The sequence below is a fragment of the Varroa jacobsoni genome, unplaced genomic scaffold (assembly GCF_002532875.2).
Source record: "Varroa jacobsoni isolate VJ856 unplaced genomic scaffold, vjacob_1.0 contig02615, whole genome shotgun sequence".
NCBI classification, from domain to species: domain Eukaryota; kingdom Metazoa; phylum Arthropoda; class Arachnida; order Mesostigmata; family Varroidae; genus Varroa; species Varroa jacobsoni.
In genome coordinates this window covers 22,896-44,899 of record NW_019214854.1, presented here as the reverse complement: position 1 = coordinate 44,899, position 22,004 = coordinate 22,896, and the positions used below count along the sequence as shown (strand labels likewise).

The following is a 22,004-nucleotide window of genomic DNA, read 5'->3' as shown; positions in this document are numbered from 1 at the left end:
CAAATAGAGAGAATGTAAACATTCGCCGAAAATGACAAGCAAATAAAAAATTCGTGTGCACGCCACAAAACGGTTGACGTGCAGTGTTTCTCAAGTAGGCGGGAGGGCACGGAAATGAAAGATATATCTAAGGTCGCTAAAAGAACAGATGTAAATTATATAGAGTGATAGTGGCCTAGGAGTTTCAGAAGCCGGAATTTACGAGGCAGTAGTAACCATGAGTAGGTCAAGGGAAAACTTTTCAACTCAGACAGGAAGACGATGAACAAGACAGATTCTCGAAAGGGAGTTCTACCTCAAAAGTAAATCATAAGATACTATTGCTATTAATTTTATTGAACATCAATGATAGAACCGAAAACAAATAGACGTTTGCCAAGGCATTGCGCATCGGATAAATTTGATCGAAACTAATCCTGCAGCTTGTTTATCAAGAGCTCGTATCGTTTACAATATTCGTTCTGGACTGAAAAGGAAAACTATCCCTGATGAAGTTATACTTCCCAGGTGCTTCTACTCGTATAACAGGAATTGTGAAGTCTGCTACGGCGGCTTGTGTTGCTATCTGCCATGTTTCATAATAAATCAACCTAATTTCTATGTCCATATGTTTAAAAACCTATCCACACCAAATCAATTATATCATTCAGAAGCACAGCATCCCAATGCGATGAACGTTGCCCAAATGCAAAAAAAAAAAAAAAATGCAATCCAATTATCTATCGCAAGGATGAGCGATAGTATTTGTCTCAAGCCCAGATGCAGACTGATTCATCAATGGGCAGATGTCAGAGCGCCACAATCTATGCGCATTGGAACATAATTTTTCCGATGCATACAATTTGACGAGTGACGTGTGTGGAAACGCTAGAAAAACAAAATTTCAATAGTTTTTTTTTTTATGTATTGGGAACAATCATAACTAGGCATTAGCTGCATACATTTTTACACTATAATAAATTGCATTACCTTTGAAGTGCAGAATAATATTTCGATTGGATCGCTTCATTTTTGGCCTTCGGTAAGAGAACTGTAACCGATAAGTGTGAGCCCGAGCAAAAATATCAATTGAGCGTTCTACATGAACTGTTTTTTTACACGAAAGGTCTTCTCTGGAGTCGATCCGGACTCAACAACAAATCATTGTCGGCCTGACACTTCACGATCGGCGTTCGATTTCGATTTTTCGAAATTATATTACCAAGAGAAGGCCACTTGATTTGTTTGTAAAAATAATTTCTTTGTTTTTTTAAAAGGTAGCTGTCGCTAGCAGAACGTATGTTATGATATAAAAATGTAAGTATCAACGATATAATCGTTGATACAGATCAATTGATTAGTCAACCACGTTTTCAGCTCATCTCGGCTATGATATTTTAAACTAACTAATAAACAATTAATAGCGTGTTGTAAATTATATATTGTTGCCAGTATCAAACTTTCGATTGAACAGTATAAGGGTCGTTAGAAACAATTAGAATTAGGTTGAGAGCAGAAGTTCGAATTCAGACGAACGTGCGACAATTTATAATGACAGTCAGGCGGAGTCGACAGGTGGAGAAAAAAGTTGCGCAGGGAACACACAGGTAGCTTCAATTCGCAAACAGTTCAAAAAAAATGAAGGCCTCGGACCCTTTTTTCAGTCAGTGGTCGCAAAAAAGCCCGTTTCTTAAGAAAACTTTCGATCATTCGTACTTTGTGGACAAAGCTCATCTGTCGAGGAGACGTTGAAAGATATCAAAAAAGCACACATATCGAATGAGCCCAAATCATTACCCGTGCCCGTCTCCTTGTTTAGGGGTTAGTTATCAGAGAATAATTGTTTCAGGTAGCAAACTACTAGCATGTATACTAATTTACTGCGGGCAAGCGAGTGACCCAACGACCTTAGTCGCTTGCCTTTCAAAAGTAAGAGTGAGCATTTTTAGTCGTCTTTCCTAAAGCTAGCAGATTCGTTCGAATTCGTGAAAGAGATATGAAGAGATATCTAAATATGCTTAGACAAAGGAACAGAATTCCGAGAAGCTTGGACAGGGCTTTTTGCTGTAGCCTTAATTGTCCTCAGACTAATGTGTACTTCGTTTCTATTTATTTCGGTTTTAAGGAGATGCTTAGCTAAACTATAGATGACACTTGGCTGTAAAGGCTGATCTCTGTTTTGCTGGATCGATTATGCAGGCAAGTCCATGTTGGACATTTAATTACGATACTGAATAAAATCTCAATTTTTTTAAACTACCGACATAAATAGTAAGTTCTATTTAAGACAACTTCCAAATTGTTCTAAGATGCAAGGATTTCGGGAACATTTAAACCTTTGCCTTCGATGTTTCACAATTTCGCTTACCTGTAGCAGTTAAATCCTTAAAAACGCCAGTAACACATCTTAGGTTAACAAGACAGGGCCTCTACAGAGATTAATTAAGTTCCTAAAGGCCGGTCTCCGGATAATTTCAATTAAGTATACTGACATTTAAGAACGCCCGAATAAAATTAGGACAGTAATTAAAAGCGTCTGCTAGGGCATATAAAAAAGGTTATTACTTAGTTATAAAAAATGAGTCATGCCAGTTTGTCTAGAACGGTTGGACGATCGCTCATTCTTCAAAGCACTGCTTGCGTTGGTGGCTATCCAGCTGTTTGGCGGAACGTGGCCTTGCTTAGCATTTTAAGTAACTTTCAAGTGCCACTTAGTATCCTGAGTACTACTGGTGAACTCCAACAAGATTGGCTTTATAAACTCTTAGGTGTTATGTGCCTACTCGTAAACGAGCAAATATATTTTTGTCCTGTTTGTCCTGGCTAAAGGAGAGACTGCTGAGAATCGATAATCTATGAAAATTGTTTTCAGAGTTGAGACCAAAAATTTCATAATCGTGCATGTACATATAATACATCTCTAGCTTTTTTATCACTGAATAAATCATAATACATATATCTTAGGTTTGATATTCCAAAATGTTTTTTGCCACCCCTTTTGTCTGGAAGATAGTGAAATCGATATGGAAGTCACCGTATCCAAACCTTCCCAATATCGAAAACCTTCAGAGAAAACGCACCAAAGGCATTACAGGATGAGTAAAAAATAATTACTCAGTGAAACACAAATATGGCAAGACCGACTTAATATTCACAATATTATCCCAAATCAATTTCACCTGCTCCTACGCGAGATCAGTAAACGAGGCTATTTGCCTATTTATATTTCTAAAATATGTTACAGTACTCGAAAGCAGCTTGCAAACAATTGGGCATCAGCAATACTTTTAGTGGTTGTCTTAAGATCTGTTGGTCCATATTGAAGAGCTCATAGATCTTTCCGGAGCCCAATAAAACCGCATTAAATATTCGCCCTTCTCTTATTAATTTTTCGTGTAATCGCAATCGGAACCGTATAAATCAAGGAAAAATACACTAACCTTAAAGATGTGGCTCAGTTGGTTTTACTGTGGTATCTGCTATTTACTACTGTTTGTTGCCTTTTATCGCGGCGATAGGGACCTGCAGTAGTAAGTAAAAAAAATCTGTCTATACGTTCAGGGAAGGAGCGCTCGCCAACGAAAACCTCGACTAATTAGAGAAATAAGTACTTCCTGGAAAAAGGGGCTCTCTAACCAGGAACCTGGACTATGGAACATACGTTGTAGGGTCGAGATAACCTCACCACATTCTCGTTGAGGTTGGAATGGAGGTTATATGCTTCGAAAATTACCGCCGTTAGACATTTCATCAAATGGCTGGCTCCTAAATCTATCTATATCCGGACTCGAACCTAGACGACCGCGCTTTCATAAAATAAGATTATCCATAAAGCTAAATGCTATCCGAGGCTAAATGACAAAACGGTTTTGAGTTTCTAGCATAGTCGCTACGAATGACATTGGATAGCTGGTTCCCAACCCAAAACAAGTGTGCCTATGCGGTGATTCGACCCTAGATCATAACGTTTCGTTAATATTATTAATCGAACTAGACTACTACCTTACGACAATCGCTTACAGCTTGGCGATTGTAAACTTGCTCATCTCTAAGAAGCAGTACCATCCACTTGTTTGCAGAACGCATATGACGTTGAAAGGTTTAATGCTTCTTTGATAGCAGCAAGCGCCCTATCAACACGTGCCGTCTGGCACCGATAAGATTTAGGACGACACGACTAAGAATGGGGTGAGGGACCCAGACCGATCAGAATAAGGAATGCTACTGCACGATCTAACGAGAATCTAGGCTAATGCTGTACTGCTGGATCTATAGCCCCGAGGATTTACACAATCGATGATTCTAAGCGTAGCGTAACTCCCTTGAACATTGAATTTTCGGAGTGGGTCGTATGTTACAAGAAAGTCATAAAAATATTTCGATCGTATAACTGAAAATTCCAACGCCAAGGGGGCGCCGGCTAAAAGACGTGGCGCCCACTACCTTGTACCGTTTTATTATTTATTGCAAATAAAGAAGGCTATATAAAGTACTGAGTGTTGTATATACACATATATATATATATATATATATATATATATATATATATATTGAATATAATGTTGATAGGCGGGAAGCGGTTGTTTCAGTATATACGAGATATGGAGGAATGGGCCGGAAAAGTTGCTTGCAAAACCACAGTTTTATTATTACAATGTATCACCTAACCAAAACGGTTTAGTTTGCTAAGTAGGTCATCTGTCAATGGAAGTTATGTTATTTTAGCAGTGTGTCGTTTATTCCGTAGGTCAAAGTGAAAAGCATCTGAGATATATGTACTACCAAAAATCATCTTTATTTGTGTGCATCTCTGAATATAAAACATTACCGCGTTATTATTAGAGTTATGTTACTTTTTTGATGGTTATTATTGCATTGTTGTATGGTTATTTTGCACGACCCCATTATCCTTACGAGGTCGCGTTTGAAACAACAAGATGGCTTCGTGAGAGTTTGATGTTCCTGAGCTGAAGTCTACTCGAGTCTTATCCCAATGAAATTGAATCAGCGTATTTTGTTTCATCTAACAACAGGTCGGCAATAAACCATCGGCGCACGTGTAGACCGGATTTTTCTTATGTGTTATTTTGGTTGGTGCCAGATTGGACTATGCAACACACCGCGAACAAAACGTGACGGAACGTATTCATTGGAATGGCGTAGCCCATTCCTATATGGGTATAACTGTTACGTAAAGGTATATTGGATGACAGTGCGTTGTATTTCAATATCGAAATCCAAAAAAAAAAGCTGTAATTTATCCCGAATATAAAAGATTACCTCATGTGTACTGTGCCATATTAACGATTCTTTGTAGTACTCGCTCTTGTGTCATCGCATGAAATGTTTGGCCAACATTGATAGTTAAGACATGATGTCTAGATGGTCTTGTTCGCTACCGAAGCAGTCATTCATTCAAATCGCCCGGTCCGGTCTGTGCACATCGTCCTACTGTTTATCATGCGCTCCCGCTAATTTGACCGTCTGGCGCCAGTTTTAATCGCGCTCGCATATCTTGTCCATATAGTATAGAATTAATCCATAATGCCCAAGCCCAGGGGATGTTCAGCAAAAAACAATTCTCATTCCGTCACATGAATATAATATTGAGATGCGTGCACATCTGTCTTGTAACATCAGCAGAAGTCGGCGTGCTTGTTTATTATGGAAAATCCTGTCAAAGATCCTTGCGCAAGAAGTCCTCCACATAGAAGGGAAGTGCTGGCGTATTTATATAAGTACGCATGCATTGCTGACACACGGAGGTGAGATATCCTTAACGGTGCAGGCTCAATTCGTGCGTAAAAATTCCGTATTCTCGTATCTTTGAAATCCTTTATCTAAAAACTGTAAATAGTCATGTTTAATACAAAACGTTTGTTGTTGATACGTTTTTCAATGAGCTATAGATTACTGGATGGCTAGACCGAAGTGGCTACTTATTTTGCTTGACGTCTGTATTCGGAACGCTGTGCTAGATCCTGACCGTGCCTCTCATCACAATGATAAACTGTAGCTAAAGTAAAGCGAGCTGATCTGTTTTTTGTCTGTAATCGTTCACCCTTTTTATATCGTTGTAAATGTCCAAATACCTACATCATAATTATTATGTTAATAATGAATCACGTTTTTTAATGTATTTTTGGCTCGTTTTATTCGTTCATTTATCGCGTCAGTCTGTTTAGTCCGATAGCCGATTTAGCTTCTATATGTCAGAATCGTCAGACAAACACTTCCTGAACAATTGACCGTTCATAGGCTTCAATCTAGGCTAATATCATTTGCTCCTGTTTCATGCAAAGACTATAATCCCGTCCCGGGTTGAATGTTCGCAAACCGCTGCAGAGTACGTTGGATGTGTATAGGGCTTAACGGTTTCTGACAACTATCCAAGAATTAGTTAAAGCTTCGCCATCTTTGCGCATAGCAACTGGGTCGTGACTCGGACGAAAACTTCCATAGAGGAACTTCAATACTAGAGAGATAGCTATGAATGTTGGGAAAATATCGTTAGCTGTTCTCGTTTGTTGGCGTAGAAAAACGGCTCAGCTGGGATCGTCGTTGCGGCCTGTTAGTCCATATACACTCGATTTGTTGATACGCTATCTCTACCGGGTTTTTCTATCCATGTTAGTCTAATTATTACACTGCAATTCATTGCACTGACCGTTCTGATGGATGGCGTGTTCATAGCGCACACGTGATACGTTCTGGTTCAACATCTGAGTAAAATATCAGCCAAGACAACGTATGTTCACCTTCAATGACGATAACCGTAGTTAACTAAGTAACTGATCGTTTGGCCGCAACTATTATCATATAACCAACGATTATTTTATGTGTCAATCAATTTATATATCGTTATATTCATTTGGATTCGATCGGAAGCACACTGTTCTTCTATGTAAGTTACTGTGGCTTTATATCTCCAGTTTCCTTTTCAGAACCAATCTAGTATATTCTCTGAGCGCTCACTTCAGCTGTCTGATCAACTGTAACACTAGCGTGCAGAGCATTGTGTTATATTTGAACTCATGTGTTCTCATAAAATTAACTACTTAGTCGCAACCCAATCGACATCAGGCTTTTTATTATTTAGGAGAACAGTTTCGGATCTTTAATGGATATTGCGCATTGTTCATTTGCTTTGGGTAGTAATGATGACGCTTGCCGAGGGTCAAACAAATGGCTTTTGAAAAATGAACATTAAGAATGAAATGGTCGATTATTGTGTACCGTCTATAGCCCAAAAAAAGCAGCTATCTACCGCTATTGCCTAGTTAGATATGTACATGGGTATTGTATATCGTTGACGTGCTGGCAGTTGCTGACACTGTCTGTTTATCTTCGACGTAATAACAGCAACGTTTGGCGTAATCGTCTTTTTAATGTAGCAGTCATAGTTGCTGTCGTTGTTGTGATTAGGCCTGCGAAAGGCGGATGATAAAAGCTAGAATACAGTGATCTTAATGCTAGGTACAGTTCTTGCTGGCTCTTTGCCTTTAGCGGCTTTCGCAGTACCTGGGCTAGTACTGCCGTGTTCTGTATAGGTGGCACTGAACGTCCGTCCCACTACATTTTTCTCTTTGTCCTTAAGTCCAGTCCCCTCCGCGAGTGCGGTGTCTGAGCTTGTCGACGCGCGATCTTTTGCCCCTCTCGAGCTTTTCTGCTGATGTTGTTTCCAGGACAATTCTTCAGAATCGTTTATGTTTGTGTTCTCGCTTACCATTGATAGTCGAGATCTGAAACAAGGACGCGATTTAGATGGAAGAACATGCTCACGTGTGTACACGCTAGATTTATTGCTATCTACAGAGCTTAGGCTAAAACGTATTAATACACTTGCATAGGCAGAGTTGTTCAAATAAATGAACTGTATTCGTTTTTAGTCGAAGGAAGTCCAGCACCTGTGCTAGCACAAACGCAACGTCGGTGGTGAAGCACTGGTAAATCCTAACGAGGACAGGAACGTTATTGACAATAGTTGAGGGAACAAATGTACAAACAAACTGGGAAGATTAGGTTAACTGTTTTGCAATAGGAAGTTTGTCAAATTTAACGTGCTTTAAGGACGAGGCCTTTTCGAAATCAATAGATACTGAATGGTGGTAGTGAATTAGTGTACGAGACATTTAGGTTGGAACTGGTTTCACTGACTGACTGACTGACAGGACACGAAGAAATTTCTATTTGAGGACGTGATGAATATCGAGAAATATCCATATGTATTTCGAGCACCTCATTATCATGACCGACGAACAATTAGATACTTTACATTTTACAAAGGGCTACAGGGCGGGCGGTACCGTCTAGTTGGGTAGGGCGCATCGATTTTCAGTGCACTGCCATAATAGTCACAAACGTGCAAGCATCACTATTTTTAACGTCGTCGTCAATGACAAATGGTCACTATGGTATATGATTATCATGCGTTTTATATAGGCCTATTACAGAAACCCTAGGTGAGTTTAACAAGACACACCCTACATAGAATTTCTAGTGCTTCAAATTCTCAATGTTTTGTCGATTTCGAGGATTTGTTCACAGAGTATAAATAGTTGAAGACTTAACAAAAAAACGAAAAAATTTGACGTCACTGTGAAGCATAAACTTTACCTCGTGCTTCTCGTAGTGCGGACACGCTAAGCCTGAACAAAATTGACCACCAGTATAGGCAAGTTTGGACATTGAAAGCGCAGCTCGCAAAATTAAAATCAGATTATTATATGTAGAATACAATAATATAAAGCATAATCTTACTAGATTTAACTTATTTGTTCAACTTTATACCTTGTACCTTATTACCAGCATAACTGTCGAGACTGAAATAGGGCTTCCTAGGGTTAATCGATTCGTCTTGTCCTTTCCCTTTCCTTTAAGGCCATGAAAAGCAAGCAAACGATACCGATCTTGTTCAACATTTTCACTTCATGTAACGAAGTCACTACGCATTATTTATGTATGGGATGCCGAGACCGTCGCTGACGATTTTTCTAGCTAAGCAACTATTACGTCAAAATAGGACAGCTTCTTGGTTAAAGTAACCGTTCGCTTCTATCACTCTGAATAGCTACAGCTCGTATTTCGCTCAGTAACCTGTACGGTAGTGCCTCTCATAATCCCTTATAGGGAATGCTGATCTACGGACTAATTCAATTTTTTAGCCCCTCTGCAACGACTACCGGTGCATTTGGGGGTCACCCAATCTCTTCCGGAAGGGCTCTGGCCCGGTAGCAGTGTCGAGTGACCACAGTGAATGAATTTTTCTTATTGACTAGCTGGCTCCTGTCTTTTTATTTACCAAACAAAAGAAGCTTCTTGGCCCTTGAACGAACGTTCCGGAACCCTACCAATCAATAACCTACTATATTTACTAGGTGAAGCGTTGATTTCACGGAAGGACTAAGTTTGCCTTTCAGTGAATGCAGGATCCATCCCGCAGAAGGGTACGAGAAAAAGTTTAGCCACACCGTGTCTAGAAAAAAACAACAGCTAAGCAAGCTGAGAAACACGCAGAAGGATTTCAAGAACCATAAGTACCTTCTACATTTTCCTTCATGTGAGTTATTGCTGACGCTATGGTTGCCTTAGCCTAGGCCTTCGAGAGTTTTCTACTCCTGCGATGGCGCTAAGATAACTGCTTTACGTAGCATTATAGACAGAACAGTAGACGGATTTTATAGGTGAACATCTTTCTGGTGCAAAATGCAACTCGCGTGATAGAATCCACTTTTAAAGATGCATTAACTTGCGCTAGACGGAAAAAACCCGTAAAGCGTGTAGAAAACTAGGAATGCAAAGTTCAGGGTTGTTGATGTAATGATTTATCTTTATGCTAGGTTACGCGATTAAGATCACTCTGCTGTTCATTGCTTGAGCCTACCAACCTCAACGTCTAAATTTCAGATAGAAACTAATAGCGGAACAGTTGTCAAAGTTAGCCTGGAAAAAGAAAGATTCTCAATGCGATTATCGATCTTTTACCTTATGGAGTATAGTTCGATATTCTATAAGGTAAAAGATCTATTCCTAATAGATCGAGAATTTGACCTTATAGAGCTTATGTGAACGGGGTAACATGAAATGATTTACATACACGAAGAGCCTAGCATACCTTCTGATGCTGGGTGAGGGCGAAATCTCCCTACTTCTACTGCCGGGTCCACTTGGGCTCGAGGTGGCGACTAGCATTGACGCAACCGTGTTACCGAAGGAGACAACGTAGCTTTCGGAGGAAAGGGGCAAAGATGGACGCTGAATCTGTAATTTCTCTTTGTTGTTGCCTAATGGGAGAACATCGTATTATTTACGTAGTGTCCTTGAAGTTAACGCCGCATGCGTTGACACCGTACACTAGCCAACCTGTGACCTTTATTTGCAGTTATGTTTACGACCACCCGAACTTATCGTGGCGTGCATATATAGAGTAGCCAGGCTAAATCAATTTTCTACCTAGACGAGCCCGAATTTCAGTTAGTGTATATGTACCTGTGTATGATGACCAAGTGGAAGTCCTAGTGCGCAGCGACTGCTGGGACTTCCGACGGGCCCACTCCTGGATTCGAGCGGTTAACCCGGGGACCCGTCCCAGTAGTAACACGATCGCACCGTCCATATTCTGATAAAGTTCGCGAAAAACACAAACAGGTTGAGACGACACGAATCCTTTAGTCAACAAACTATTCTCAGGTTAAGTTCATCTTCTTTAGATAGAGGGAGAGATAAATCTAACTTTATAGAGTTAATCTCAATTCAAGTTCAATACGTGAAGTTTCAGAAATCGACCACAAACTCGGAGAAGTAGACTCAGTAACGACACTGAAGTGCTGTTGTTTTGTTTGATGTAGGCTGGAGTTTGCGTTGAATTGACACGTTCTCAGCGCTCATATACGTCACTTACGCCTATCGGTAGTTGAGCGACAAAGACGATTTCAGTTAGAAAAGCTAAAAAGACGTATGTATAGAGGTCTGATGCCCTTACTAAAGAAACTGGGGGTACAAGCAGCTGATCACGGTATATCCGAGAATGTAAACATCTCATTCATTGGAATACTAAGACTATTATCCACTACAGTAAGTAATCTAAAAATTACATTTTCGTCGTTGATTAAATAGTAGTTAAAGGCTCACTTAGGCTAACAAAACGCCTCCCTATCACAGCAAATGCTTCTAAACCGCTAAGCAGAACACAGGCCCGATATTGTCGAATAGTAAAGTAGGGCATGTAGCATTCAGTGCTCGATCGAGCAGTTCACGAGGGCTGAAAGGCAGATGTGCATCTAAAATACGATCCTACGGACCACACAATTCACTTAGAGAAAAGAATTTCTCAATAGACGGCGTATATTCCAACACATACATCAGCTGCTTCGTGAAGCAGGGTTTGTACTACAACAATAGGCTCAGCCTAGCATCGTTATAAGCGCCGCTCCTATCTTTGGGATGATCAATCACAAAATCCCATACGGCTATCAGCGGTCTTCTACTTGGAGCACAACTGGTTGGTAGCGTCGTGTAAAGTCCCGGCGGCTTAGTCAACAACTTTCTAATGGGTCCGTTTCGCACTGGGTTTTCTTGGGCGATTTGTAGAGTTGCGGAGCGTTCTATATGTATGTATATATGCCGTACATAGTACGCGTTAGAGTAGCTAGAACACATTCTTTGATGATGCCCATTTTCTGAACTAAAAGCCACGAAAAACGTCCATCCATACCTGTGCAATTGCACATCGTCAAATTATATTACCAAATCAATTGTAATGCTACACCATTGAATTGTTATAACTGTACAGTAAAATAATATCGTACTTGTTAGTAGTAACTATGATTTATGCCGGATTACAGATGCTCATCCGGCGTATCCGCTCAACAGGTCATGCAGCAGCTTGTAAAATGCACCTGCATACTTGTTTATCTACCGCAGCACGCCGCAGGGGTATGACCAAACACAAAGAGGTCGCTGCGTGCATAAGGCCGACGCACCAATGCTAATCTGAATTACAGACAGCGTCCGTCCATCCGTCTATCTGTTTGTTGCCTGTTTCTACTTCCCTCTATTTCTACAGATACGACTGGCGAAGCTGTATATTTAGTCGCGCACTAATCTGTTTATGCTGCAAGCCTTATAATTATGAAGATGTGGTGACATGTCGTCATTTCTTAATCGGTGAATTTCGACAGATACTAGAAATGACGCATATATATAGAGAACAGGGATCAAAATGAGGAAATTATTCTATCGATAATACGCGGGCAAATTACTTGGTGACCTTTGCAACAGCCTGAAGACCCTATCCGACTGGTAAATATTAGGAAATGTCTCAAATAATACCCTGCACACCAATGTGAAAGGAGGCTAAGGCCAAATTAGTAACCAAAAAAGGCCACAAAATCAAGATTAACGTATTTACGAGTTTAAGCTACCTGCTCCTCTAAATCAGAGCATCACTAACGTTTTGGCGTGATTTAAACAATGCAAGTGTTTCTAAGAGAGCCTCCAGCCCTATTTATGTTTACGGATCTGTAGCACTCGTCGAAAATGGAAGGCATTTTTTAAGTGTTCATCGAATTTAGAAGAAGAATCGGGTCGACGTCTTCAGAAGAATTTTTGTTCGGTGCATTCAAGAGGACATAAAGAATTACAATAGGAAAGCAAAAAAAGGAACAGGGCCTTTATTCATTATGATGAGTAAAACTACACTGCAATGACAAATTAACAAGACGTATCGGTGTTTGAAGAGTGAAGCAGCCTCGGATATGATTCGAAGGCTGAGATTTGGCACTAGCAAATGTGCTAATATTGTTGGAATGGCTTTATTTACATTTACGATAGAGCGCTTTGAACGTAAGTCAAATATCAGCAAAAAAAATCACAAAATTCTGCAGTTCTATTTCGACACAAGCACAAATGCTGCCCAAGCCCATAACAGGATGTGTGTTGTTCTTAGCCAATATGCGTTATTGCCAAAAATAGCTCTGTCGCCTTTGTTCCGGAAGCTTTGTTGTGAAAGATTTTCTATTTAACGATCGACTGATCACGGAAAAAGTTAATAAAACTATTGAGAAAGTTGAGCAACATCTAAACTTAGGTAGCCATGATATTGCTAAGAAGTTAAACGTTCACCATCAGATAATTCTAAATCATTTAAAGGAAACTGGCTATAAGAAAAGACACCACCTGTAGAACTCTGCAAAAATAAATCGAAATCGAGCTATTTCTATCGAAGTCGACTACAGGTCATAGGTAATAAATCAGATACAATCTTAATGTGCAAATGAAGAAAACAATGTAGAAAAAATGTATTTAAAATTTAAGTTAAAAAGTGATGCTGTCTATGTGTTTTATAGCACCGGAAAGGAGTCCTGCGTTATAAACTGCTACCGCCGGGCACAATGATTGATTCGGAACTCTGCTGCTAACAACTAGCAAGATAATAACAGCCTTTAAAGAAAATCGACCAAAATTAATAAACAAGGAAAATGTCGTTCTTAACCACGAAAATGCTAAACCAGGTACATTTTTAGCTACTTTCAGTTTTTGTTTCTGAAGAATTACCTTAACGGTGGTAATGCTGCTTCCGTGGTGGGTGGCACGAACTATTTGTCACAATTTTTCTTTCAGAAACCACACAACCTACAGTAATAAAGTTACGGCGTTGCCAGCGATATAGCAGGAGGTCATCGATCAAAATTGCACATAATATGCTTAGTCATAATATGCTAAATTATAAAAAAATATTTGCTTAAGAAGAGTGGATACTTTTTTAACAGTTTAGCCATGGAAAAGTGCTATGAATATATATGTTATTAAAAGAGCATGAAAACAAGTTTTTAGACCTTAAAGGACTTCACATATCCTGTTCGCCGAGTTCAGTTAGCCTGCCCTTCAACTTCCTCATTTACATATTTTATCAGTTTCTTTCAATGTCCGTTGCAATGCAAAAATAACCGTTTCACTTGCAAATTGCAGTAACTTGAAGGACTCACTTTGTCCCAAAATTCAATTAGTACCCACTTTGTAGAATCTGAGACAGCAAATATTTTCCAATATAAAGCTTTTATAGATTCTAAGCAGGTATTGAGATCTTTGCTAAAAAAGGATACTGCGGAAGAAAGTAACGGTCATACCAATTGGCAAAATTTTACGCAGAAAAATCTGTGTTTAAAACAACACCTCTAAAAGGCAAGCTCGGGCCCTCAACTCAAGTAGTATGGTACACAGAGTAACATAAACATTTAGCTCTCCTGTTTGGCGCAGTTATTCAGAAGCTCGTACTATTTTTACGAGATAAGGCAGCTTTGACTGTTTGAGCGCCTCAATATTTAGCACAAACACTAAAAAAAAAAACGAAAACTAGATATTTGCTCATAGCTAAAAAGCCATGTAAAGGTATTTTTTTGTTACATCCAAGGGCTACACATACTAAACCCACCTTCAACGTTTTGTTGTTCAAACTGGAAAAGACTTAGTTGAGAAAACAAACGTTTGCTGGCTACGGTGAAAAAAAGGTACGATTGTGTAGCTTTTATTTTCTCTATACTCGTTTGAAATTTATTTAAAGAAGACACTATATCGTTTATTCGTATAACGAATTAAGTTCCTCCGATCGATGCTGAATAAGTTAGTTGTGTCAGGTCAATTTCGAGACGTTTATTTTGGAGCGTACAAATGAGATACAATGAAAAGATCGGATCACTGAAATAGTTACCTATGCGATACTTACCCGAATCATCTCAGCAACATCTTTTTGATTTGAGTTGTGTACGTTAACACCATTGATCTCCATGATTCTGTCGCCTTGCATAATGCGGCGACACCGTGCCGCAATACTTCCCGGCTGCTGAAATTTTCAAAGTTGAAATTTAGTAAAATGGTGGACGAACCACCTCTCAACTACAATGGTATAACGGGAAAAAAAAAACAAAAATTAGTTCAGACGTTGCAAATGCCCTAAATATCCATATTTAACTTCCGTCACAATGATGTGCTCGTTTGCTGTTCTCTAAAAATGTCGATTTGTCGCTTCAACTGGACTTCAGCCTACCCATTCTATCTATAATTCAGTCTTGACAAATTTCCGTTTTAGCTTGTAATGTACTGCTTTGAGAATTTCATTGTACTCCTGACTGTTTTCTCGAGATGCCTATCTAGCGTTACGTACGTCTCCTCAAATGTTAAATATCTCTAAGGTTCTCTATGAGTTTAGCTTGGTTGCAAAATGGCAAATAATTTATATATATATATATATAAGCGGAACTCTGTTTCAGTGATCAGTTTGCGCTAGCACATCGGTGCAATTACAGTGCACTGATGACCTGTCTACATTCTTCAGAGCAATACTTTCCCCGCCTAGCTTAGGTGAAGAACCTATGAAATATTCTCGATAAATGATGTTTACGTTAGCGACCCCAATAGGGAGTATAAAATTAAAAGCGACAGCCTTCAAATACTATAAAACCTGTAGCAATGCTTCACTATACACTTTCTATATGAAGGCCAATTTGAAATCGAATTAGTGATTAGGCTGTTAAGACGGTTGTTTTAAGGCTATAAAGCACATTTTATGTCCGGTACTCCGCGGGAGATTCTGTCGTGTCAAAATCTATTCCTAGATATGACGAGCATGCTTCTAGACTGCTTAAGGATAGTCCAAGGATCTCTGTTGCTAGCCCACTTCCTGGGACGAGGACGGAAGGAGGTCTTATCCTGTAAGCTGTGGTTTCGTTCTAACGAGAGCGTTCCCTGGGCAAAGACCTAGTGGAAGCATACTACATGTGTACATGTATGTAGTATGCTGTGTGTGTGTTTTTTAAACATATGACAAATTAACAATAAAGTAAATCCAATAAAAACTGTTTACACACCACACGCAAATAGCCTGATTTGCCAGCTATCTTACTTGCATCGATACTATTTACCACATATGTATAGAATATTTCCTAAAAGGAGCTGTCATTAAGAAACGCAACAAGATTATAATTTGTCCTGCCTTATTAGCGCATCTGTGCGTACTACGTATCAGACGCGAGGACCGATACCAGAGTGCGGGCTCTCTGCTGTGGTGCTTCCTCCAACAGAATTTACAGAGCCATTAAATTAACCAGAGTAAGCTATCGGCCGTCCTAGAGCCTGTGAGCATTTGAGTTGCTATTAACGATCTCTCTCTTTAACCCGGTGACTACCATATTCCCAGCCAACTGTATGTTCTGCACTGCTATAGGTGAAGCTCATCGACGTAGATACATACGTATAATACCAAATAGTCTTTGTATTAGTAAATAAAGGTATTGGGGGCACAGCAAACCCCGTGTGGGTTAGGGGTACCGCTGTAGGTATAGGCAAATCTTCCCTTAAGCGCCTAGTATCAGGAGAGTCTATGAGAAAGCTGCTTTGTGATTACAAGGCCGCCATATCCACATAGCTAAACACACACAGCCACGTACACAATGGTACATTATGACGAAGCAGGCGGGTGCATCTTCAATTGAAGGTCCTTCCTGCTAAATCTACTTACTTCCTGGCTGCGTTATCTCTTTTCATAAAACTAACTGATTAAGCAAAGTTCGGCCAAAAAAAGTTTAGCTTACTTTTTAGCTTTATTTAATAAAATGTCACCACCGAGATAACGTTCTTTTGTTTTGTGTTGTGTTCAAGCGTTTGTAACTTACACGAGCAACGCAGCTCGTGTTTGTGCAATATAACATACATCATTGTTTTCTCATAAATATAGGGGTAGGGGGAATTCATATAAATTTAAATAAGTTGTCTAACCTAATGATTTTACCTATTAATTAATTAATCTTTCAATAGTTACTGAAGCTTACAGAGTAGTTCCGGTCTGCGATTTTATAGACAAACAAGTGCGGATTAAATATCTCGAACTTTACGTCCGGCACCGTTGTTGGGGGCTCGATCGAACGGCTGACCCTTAGCGCACAGCCAAACGTGTCTACGTTCGGGTTCGAAGCTGTACCACTACGAGTTTCTGCGACTATACCGTACTTACTAAAATATTGGAAACAATGAGGCGAGTTAAGTAAAAACATAATTAAGGAAATAACTAACATACGGTCCTTCACTAACGCTGTGTAGTCGTCGCTTCCCCAGCCGAATACGATACGACTCTGACGTATCGCCTGAATACTAGCATCGACTTATAACTTCAAATGAAGATGTCACCGGACTGTTTTTGACAGTGAAAATATGCATCATATGTCCCACATATTCGTGGGGTAAATAGCAGTACAAGCAGTAGTACAAGTATATTGTTAATGAGCACTTCTAGAAAAACTGCAATCAATGTCAACTAGCATCGTGTGTACAATTAACGTGTCTGCCTTCATAATAGAAAGTTCATGATAATTTGAACCCTAGTTGTCCGAGTTATAGAAAGGGCACCGACAACAGGTATATAGAACTTCAATTTAAATTGCTTTTAGTTAAAATACTGCCTGTTAAAATGCAACTGACTTTCAAGTACACATAAACACTTATCGTTTGCAAATAATTATAACTTCACATGAAAAAGCAATTGGCATGAGACCACTGCCATTCGAAGCTGGTAAAAACTAGTTATTTAAACATACTTTTCGCAGTACTGCCATCTGTCACCAATAAATACTCGGCTTTTGCGTACAAAGTAGCCATTATAGGACAACTTCTTCAAGTACCACTTGATAATATTAGGTAGCTTTCATAGGTCTTCCATGTATCACATCTGTTACAAAGACGTTCTTAACAAAGCACAGTAATGAACCAGCAATGCATCATCCCCTGTAAAAGACTTCTCATAGAACTACTGAAACCAATGGACAATTAAAAATCGAGGGCCTTGAACCAGAAATAAAGCTAGATTGTTCAATTTATTATTATTGCGGGTTAATTGCGAGTCAGTCAAACAAAATAATTGACGTAATAATTGACGGGCGTAATTGACCCGAAGGCTTTCAATGCAACATCAATGTTTCAGACCCTTTATTCTTCGCCTGAGTACAAAGTTTTTAACGGAGAGTAGTGGGAGAACTCCCAGCGGTTGAAGTTCCTTGAAACTAGTACCTATACAATATACCTAATCGGCGCTTAATATTACCGGATCTTGTGTAATGGGATTTGGCTACGTTAGTTAAGTATATGTATATATAAGAACCTGAGAATGCATTCCAAAAATGAAGTGTATTTTCTTCACCTTCAGCTAAAACTGTTTGATAGTTAATGCATATGAAAATGCATATGCGTCTGTAGCTCACCTACCTCTCGAGTCACCTACCTTCACCCCCTTCCCTTTCACACTCATAGATATATGCGTACACTTGAATATTAATGCTATAATATTAAAGATCATTAAGATTATTTCCATTTGTTTTAGAGTCCCCGTTTTAGGATCCTCATTACAAATGTATAATCTCTATTATTCATTTAATGATTGAACTGTGCCGCCATGTCTAGCTTTACATTTCTTCATTGTAGTTTCAGCTACACCCCTTGTTTTAGAAAAACCGTAGAGCGAGCTTCTGCTATATCATCGAATATCTTCCTTCCTAAATCTTTTATGAGTTTGAGAACGTCTTTGTTTCAACCCTGAGATAATTTAAACTCAGAGAACATGAAATTATGGTCTTGCATGCGACGCGTAATGTTCACTATTTTCGCATTTCGTATTGGTGAGTACGTTTCCAATATCTTCTGAGGCGAATTCACGGTATTCAAAAACGTACGTAATAAACGCCGTCACGACAAACCGTTTGTTGTTGCCGCTGCATTGTACAAGGCTCGTTTATACTGGGAAAAACTTCCGTGGGCTTTTTTGTCGTAGCCGGCACGCATTCATCTGCTACTTTTTGGACTACATGAAAGCCGGCTTTTTCCAGAATCTAAATAGAAATTTGTCATAGCAAGATTAAAGATCAGAGTGTTCGTAAGCGAAGTACGACGTTATTGCCAGTTTTCGTGTGGCTTCTAAAAGATCTGAGGAAGATTTACATGAGGCGAATCGGGAACTCCTCGCTGAAAGGCCATCAAGACGTCTAACAAGCCCCTTTTAATACGCCTAGGTTTTTGCCACAGAAATTAATAGCTGTTTTAAAAAACAGAATATTGATTGCTAATTGGGGCGTCAAAATAAGCTCCAATTGTGAGTCTCAGCCATCTCGAACCCTTCCTTATGGCGCTCTATCAGGCGAAAATTACATTCCATGTGTTTCTTTTTTTTGCACACAGCATCATCTCTGAACGACCCTTTACCGAGTATACACTTTAAAAAACGAATATACTGAAAATAGCTACTTAGTAGTTTACGTCCCGAATGGAAACTGTAATCGCGCTGCACGGTGCTTATATAGAATAACCATGGCTGTCAATCATCAATCAATGTCAACACATGAGAAACAATATCGAATCATTTGTTTTTGTGTAAATACAGTTCTATAAACAAGGCATAGGAAAAATCCTCAATCTATAGGAGTTAGCGTCCAAGTCTGGTTGAATGTCTCCACCCATCTTTTTGCAGCCACTAAGTATTAACGTAATACGAATCTGGGCAGTTTGAAACCTCGACGGAAAACATGTCGTGTCGGCTTTTCGCCGACAGGTTTGCTATAGCTTACTTAATGACGTTATTCCTCAGTTATAATAATGGTAATGTGCGATGGACTTGTCGGCCAATTTCGCTCTTCGCCGGAACATCATAGCATTGGCCCCGTGGTCTGCGGACCAGTTCCTAGCGTGCGATGTTACTGCTTAGGGCATGCCAGCGCCGTCGTACAGAATACCAGAATAGCAGTAACAATTGCCAATCCGCTGCAACAACGCAAAGGACAAAAGAAAAACTAGAGGGAAGACTTTGGGTTCAGCCAGCGTTAATCGAATCTTTGAGGAAAATAAGACGACCGAAAATGAAATTCGAAGAGGCATTGGCTCAAAATGCTCAAAAAGGTGCCGACGAAGCGGTGAAGGCTCTCCTTCAAAAGCTTTCCTACCGAAGGACAAAGAAGCGATGCGGCAATAGTACAGTTCCTAAGTTCCTGTTCAATAGTGAATACGATCAAAGATACAGGTATGCGGTTATTCGTGTTATATTTCTCAGAAAGTAATACGTTCAAGTGATCTATACATTGTTACAGGTCTGCGCCTGTTAGCCTGTATGTGTACGTTTGTTATTTTTAATTACTATTATTAATTTTGGACGCATTTGACTTTTTAGATTATAGTCTGATCAAGGGCCAACAATTGCTGCGAGTTTTATATTGGGAAATTGTTTTTCAACTTCTACAAGGTTGCACAATAGGAAATTAAAAAAAAAAAAACACGTTCCGTAAATTGTTGTGACTGGAAAGTTTTTTTTCTATGGAAAAAGTTAAGCCTATGTGAACTATATCAACGCGAACGCTGCAATATGGATTAACTCCAACAAACAAAACGGCAAAGGTGCAGCAGTGTATTGGGTCTGCAAGAACGTTCAGCAGACTCACACAGTTATTCATTAGCAGGGAAAAATTACGAAGCCAACATGATAGGTCCACATTTTCGTTAGAGCTTCTGTCGGCTGACGCTGCGTGGGCAACCAGCCATCAACGTTCCCTATATATAGGTGAAGTAATATTTGTCTAGGATTATATTATAAACGTTGAAGTAACGATCGTACTATGCATAGGAAAAAGATATGGGTTAAGTGTAATAAAATAACAGGATTACTGCGACGGTCGATAAAAGGCGAACGGAGTCACAATCCTAAGGTGACGTGAATAATGCTTTTGGATAATTGTATAGGTATAGGCTAGCTTGATAAGGGCGGCAACGTTATTGACACAAGGGAAATAGACCCGATTTTATTACGTGCGACCATTACAACAATATGATTGGAGAAATAGAATTACTAGGACCCGATAACTGCAATGGGATGTTAGATTAGGCGTACTAGCAATCAAATTTACGAATATTAGGACAAGCTGTTCGATAACTCGATGCGTATCCCATAGGCAAAGTGTGAGAATAGGAAACCGATGACGGGATTGGTGGAGCAAAATGATCCCAAGGAAATCACTTCAGATGTCTAATCGAGGTACATTTTAGCTGAGCGTGAGTTCTGAGATTAGTTGAATTAATGACGAAACCAACGCCGACTAAGGTCTGGGGTCCGTAAAATAGAATAATAAAATTGCAATACAAATATTGAATTCTTAATACGGATCGTCAATTTTTGGACGTAGAGCTCTCAGTCTGCGGGTTTCCCTTAACATTGCCATTTGTTTTGCCAATGAAGAATAAACGTATGATAAAACCTCTCACTGCCAAAATAGCTAGCTGTCTGTTTAAATATGTCAGGGTCAGTTCTAATTAACAACTGGATAAATTTGAGAAAATCCAAAAGCCAAAGGTTTGAAGGCTGGGCCCTCGGGAATCATAGGTTAGTGCTAGTTCACGACCTATCCTATATTAAGGTGGATGGTTCTCTTGTGCTGGGGGAAATACCTAGCTGAAAAATCACTATCTGCTATAAACGAAAAAAATCTATTGAGCATTTCTAACAGGCAGTAGTTTTTCTAAACGTTTATTTTAATGCAATGAATAAAAATTGTACATTCGAAACGTGATCTACAGTTGTTTTTTTGATTGATACCGAATTAGTCTTCAAACTGTCTGGAATCACTTGAAATAGCTGACTCCCAGAAGAACGTAAGGTGTACATGCCTAGTTTCAAACTTGTGGGACCGTACGTGTCACCTAGGGTGAAAGGCAAGCACATCACCACCCAACCATTACGACGACGCTAGAGCTGCAGTGACTTATCAAAACAAAAATTGCATCCTTATTTGCTGGCTGTGCCTCTAGTTATCGTTAATAAAATCGTGTTCTCATATTATTAGCAAAAATGAAAAACATAATAATATATCGTAAACTGGTACTTTTGGAGCTGACGGGCATCAGACTTAAAATGCTTGCTAGATTTTTGTTCCACTATGTTTGCTATACATAGTTTGTGTAAGAAATGCTCAGTCTTGTACAGCGTTACTCAAGCCTCTTTTGGAGTT

The 22,004-nt window shown here is 39.4% G+C and overlaps 1 protein-coding gene across 3 annotated transcripts in view; it reads right to left on the bottom strand.

Moving 5' to 3' along the window:
* Nucleotides 1–6,169: 6,169 nt before the first annotated feature.
* Nucleotides 6,170–22,004, bottom strand: part of LOC111272571 (uncharacterized) — a 32,246-nt gene continuing 16,411 nt past the window's right edge. For 2 of the 3 annotated variants that reach the window (XM_022854103.2, XM_022854105.2), the window contains 4 exons: nucleotides 14,702–14,818; nucleotides 10,468–10,597; nucleotides 10,094–10,262; nucleotides 6,170–7,721 (listed from right to left, as the gene is read on the bottom strand). In XM_022854103.2, the coding sequence (XP_022709838.1) occupies nucleotides 7,430–7,721; nucleotides 10,094–10,262; nucleotides 10,468–10,597; nucleotides 14,702–14,818 (708 nt within the window). In that variant the 3' untranslated portion in view covers nucleotides 6,170–7,429. The remainder of the gene's footprint in view (nucleotides 7,722–10,093; nucleotides 10,263–10,467; nucleotides 10,598–14,701; nucleotides 14,819–22,004) is intronic. The other variant, XM_022854104.2, reaches the window with a different exon arrangement.